General features: G+C 54.5%; 1 protein-coding gene across 1 annotated transcript in view; it reads right to left on the bottom strand.

The window, feature by feature from the left end:
• The window catches only part of STAC2 (SH3 and cysteine rich domain 2), a 12,762-nt gene extending 9,350 nt beyond the window's left edge, over window positions 1–3,412 (bottom strand). Inside the window, exon 1 of the mRNA XM_051994632.1 lies at window positions 2,873–3,412. Within this exon, the coding sequence (XP_051850592.1) occupies window positions 2,873–2,962 (90 nt within the window). The 5' untranslated portion in view covers window positions 2,963–3,412. The remainder of the gene's footprint in view (window positions 1–2,872) is intronic.
• Between the last annotated feature and the right edge of the window lie 430 nt (window positions 3,413–3,842).

Here is a 3,842-nt window from a genome sequence, read left to right as displayed (position 1 = left end):
CAAAGGATGGTGGGGTGAGGGGGTGGGAATGTCCCATGTGGAAGGCAAGTTCCTTTTTCAACTGCGTGGCTCTAGGAGTGAGAATAAGAAGAGGAGACATGTCTGAAACTCACACCAGCCTTAATTGGGCAGATTTACAGGGCAAACTGGGCAGGTGGGAAATCACCATGGGTTAGGTCTATGATGTGGATGTATTGGGGGATACCCAGGGAAAAGGTACTTTGTACCTATATGGATCATGAATTGATGACAAATCGGATTTTAAATATTTTCATCAGTGTCTGCCAGTTACTCAGCCCCCTCTGTTGTACCTGCACAGCTCCAAGTACCAGACATGAAAAAAGAGCATCGTGGGCAGTAACCAGACCCTCTTCCCCTAGGGACATAAATGAGCCTTCTATGATCCTTTCTCAAGTCATCTCCCACTCTCTCAAAGCTAGATTGGGACAAATATTTGGAGGGCAAATTTTAGTAATTTTCTCTATCCTCTTTGCCCACTTCCACTAAGGAGGAAGAGGATTTATCTTGGGCAATCATAGTAAGAGGTGATGATAAGCACGATCTTCTCATGACTATTTTAGGGTCTTTCACTAGAGTAATGAGATGAGAGGAGGGGCCAGGAGGAGGCAGCCTCACAGACAGGATGGGGGAAGGAAACACTGCCCGGACCGGACCTCTAGACCTTCTCCCTATCCCGAGGCAGAACTATTTTCAGAAGGATCCTTAGGAAGGGAGGGGGGGAAAGGATAACAGCCTGAATCGGCTGACTCTTCTCCCTCCCCTCCCCCTAAGCTGAGCTTGCAGGTTGGCCAACTTGCTGAGGTAGCACTGATACTGCAGGAGCATCCCCGCCCACCCCAGCCCCAGGGTTGCTGAGAGAAAGGAGGGGAGTGGGGAGACATTCTAGATGAGGGAAAATGGCTGGAGCTGGGTGATCGCCACAAATAAGTACTTTGAGATTTGGTGAGACAGAGTACCTGTGAATGGGTATCTCCCAGGTGATTAGGGAGGAGAATGAGAGAGGGGGGAGTGGGGTGGAGGAGAAGATTGGTACCCTGGTGAACTACCTCTGATTGAATTTATCTATCCCTCCTCCCTCCTCCCCAGGTTTATTCCCTTTATCTCTAAGATGCTTTCACAAATATTTTAACAGCAGAATTGACCCTTTTCCCAATACCTCTAATCTAATAGCCATTTATCTCTCCCCAGGCTGTTAACCCTTTGTTAGGAGTGGTGGGTTACCAATCTCCATCCTTGGAGATGGGGGCTTGGAGATGGATAAGAAGGCAAAGATATATGGGGGCTCTAAGAGCTGGGAGGTCTGGACACGGGTCCCACTGGCTTAGTAGTTTAGGATGGTCCTGGCTCTTGGGGGATGGTCTCTCCATTCTCAGCCAACTGACATTGCCTGCCTCTACTACGTGCACTTAGTTCTGGATAACTTTGACCTTGAATTAACCTCTTGGGGGGCGGAGGTGTAGATGGGGGCTGAAGATAGGAGATAGAATGTTCAGGTAAAGAGTTAGCCCCCCAAGACCTTAAGGGTGAACTTCAGGATCCAGGGTGGGGATCAGAGGCATCTGGCACCCTCCCCTCTTTCCTCCGGCCCTTTCCCCTATTCCTTTTCTCCCTTTCTTCCCTAAATACTCCGAATAGATCCGAAAAGAAATCTGGAGGAACGGAAGATGGGGGCACAGACGTTTACGCACACAGACTTAAAGAAATGGGGGCTTATTGGCCAGAGGAGAGAAGTAGCTTAAAACGAACATTTCTACTTCGCTTATCCAGCCTGGGATTTCTATCCAAATGCTATCAGGGAATTCCTGCGGCTAAATTTCCGCGGTTCGGGGCCGGGAGCTCTCCGACGTGAAGCTACCTCCCAGGACTCGAGTCTAAAGCTCCTGCGGACCCCGCCCTCCTTCACTGGGAGGTAACTCATTCATTGTTCAACTGACTTGTTATTCCCACGAGTAATAATCGAGAATAATTAGGGTTAATTATGGCATTAATTACATGCCTTTTCTGTCTCTATCCACTTCTATACCTGATGGGGAAAGGGGAAAAGGGAGGGAGTGGCAGAGACACGGTTCCGTACCCCTCACCCTTTTCTACCCCCTCCCCCAAGAGAAAAGAAGCTGCCGCAGCCCCTGGAGTCCAGCAGCCAGGACCCGAGCCCAGGACCTCCCCCCGCCCCCCGCAGCCCTCCCCCCTCCGGGGCTCGCGCTCTCCCGAGACTGCAGCTGGACGGAGGCACCGGGAGGGATGCAGAGAAGGAAGGGATCCCAGGGCCCCCCACACTCCAAGGGCCTGGGACGCAGCGACCCCTCACATCCCCGGCCAGCACAGCGCTGCGTAAACACACGCGCGCGCGCACACACCGCCGCTCTTCCCGTGGCTCCGCATTGATTCCCTCCAACAAAGGGGAGTTACAAGCTTCCCCGGGGCCAGTCGGGAGGGAGCGGACCCGCCGCCTGCCTCGGTCTCCGTGTGTTTGTGCAGGAGCGCGCGCACATGTGATGTGGTGTGTGTATGTGTGTGTGTGCGCGCGCGCGCGTGAGCGTGTGGTCAGTTACTCCCTCCCTTCCCAGTTTGCTCTCAGCCTGGTCCTCCCGAGGCTGAGAGGTTCTCAGATTATGCTAGACAGCGCCCGCCTTACGGTGGTGGGAGAGGGGGCGAGCTATCGCGACCCGCTCTTGACCCCGGCCGCCGGTGTGTATCGGCTATATCGCGGCAGTGCGGGGACAAAACAAGCCCAGGTCAAGGAGAGGGTAGGACAGAGGCGGTGACCGCGGGCTGAGGTGGGGAGAGCTGCAGGGCGGGAAAGAAGGAACGCGAAGGGAGGGGAGGAACTCGAGACCCCTCCCCAAGTTACCTTGGTTTCCTGGAGGGTGGAAACAGTCCCGGGGGAGGGGTGAGTGGCAGCGTCCTCGGGTTCATTTTCCTTCTCGCTCATTTCGGTCATGGTCGTGGTCCCGCAGCTGGGGCACTGCGTGAAGGGGGTCGCGGGGGCGGAGGGCAAAGGCCGGGCAGAAGGGTCGGGTTAGATGCCAGGGAGGCCGAGGCGGCGAAAGAAGATTCTCACTGAGGGTCCTGTAGTCTCCTCTTCCTAACCCCCCCTCAAATCGATCCAAGAAGAACGCTCGTCTCCGCCTTCCTAAAAATGCCGAGCAAATACCCTAATTTGCTCTGCAGGAAGGGAAAGTTCTGGGGCTGCCCCGCAAGGAGGAAGACAATTAAATGAATGAGTAATTAAAGTCAAATTGGGGAGAGAGGACCCCCAGGCACTGAGGGTTTGCAGAGGATGCTGTGCAGAAGAGAGAGGGAAGGAAGAATGAGGGAATGGAGGGATGGAGGGAGAGAGCTCAGGGATGTGTCCGGTCGGGCCCCACTGTCCTCTGAGCCCGCCCCCCATCCCCCTCCCCCCAGCCCCTGCCTGGGCACTTGGCATCCCCTCTGCCCAGTCCTCGCCTCCCAACTTTGATTTAAGAGGTCGCTTGGCCCCACCCCCTTCTATTCCCTGCTCCCCCGCTCCACTATGCAAATTAGGCAAATAGCCATTGGCTGCCTTTCTGACGGAGGTGTGTAAGGGGGGGTAGGATAGGTGGGGCCTGAAGGGATCAGAAAAAGTGCGAGGGGATTTGGGGGGGACCCTCGAGGAAAGAAAGGAAGGTCTAGGGAAGGGGTGAGTAGGGGCTTCCAACCTGCTCGAGGTGGGAGGAGAGTAAGCAAAAATGGGTTGAAGATACAGCAGGAGAGATGAAGGTTAGACGGAAGGAAGGACTTTCCTATAGTGAAGCGAGGGAATTACTGAAAAGTAGGGAATATCTAGGACGATCTCATAT

Source organism: Antechinus flavipes, chromosome 4 (assembly GCF_016432865.1).
Source record: "Antechinus flavipes isolate AdamAnt ecotype Samford, QLD, Australia chromosome 4, AdamAnt_v2, whole genome shotgun sequence".
Lineage (NCBI taxonomy): Eukaryota > Metazoa > Chordata > Mammalia > Dasyuromorphia > Dasyuridae > Antechinus > Antechinus flavipes.
The sequence above is the reverse complement of the archived record's forward strand: the minus strand, read 5'-3'. Positions and strand labels throughout refer to the sequence as shown.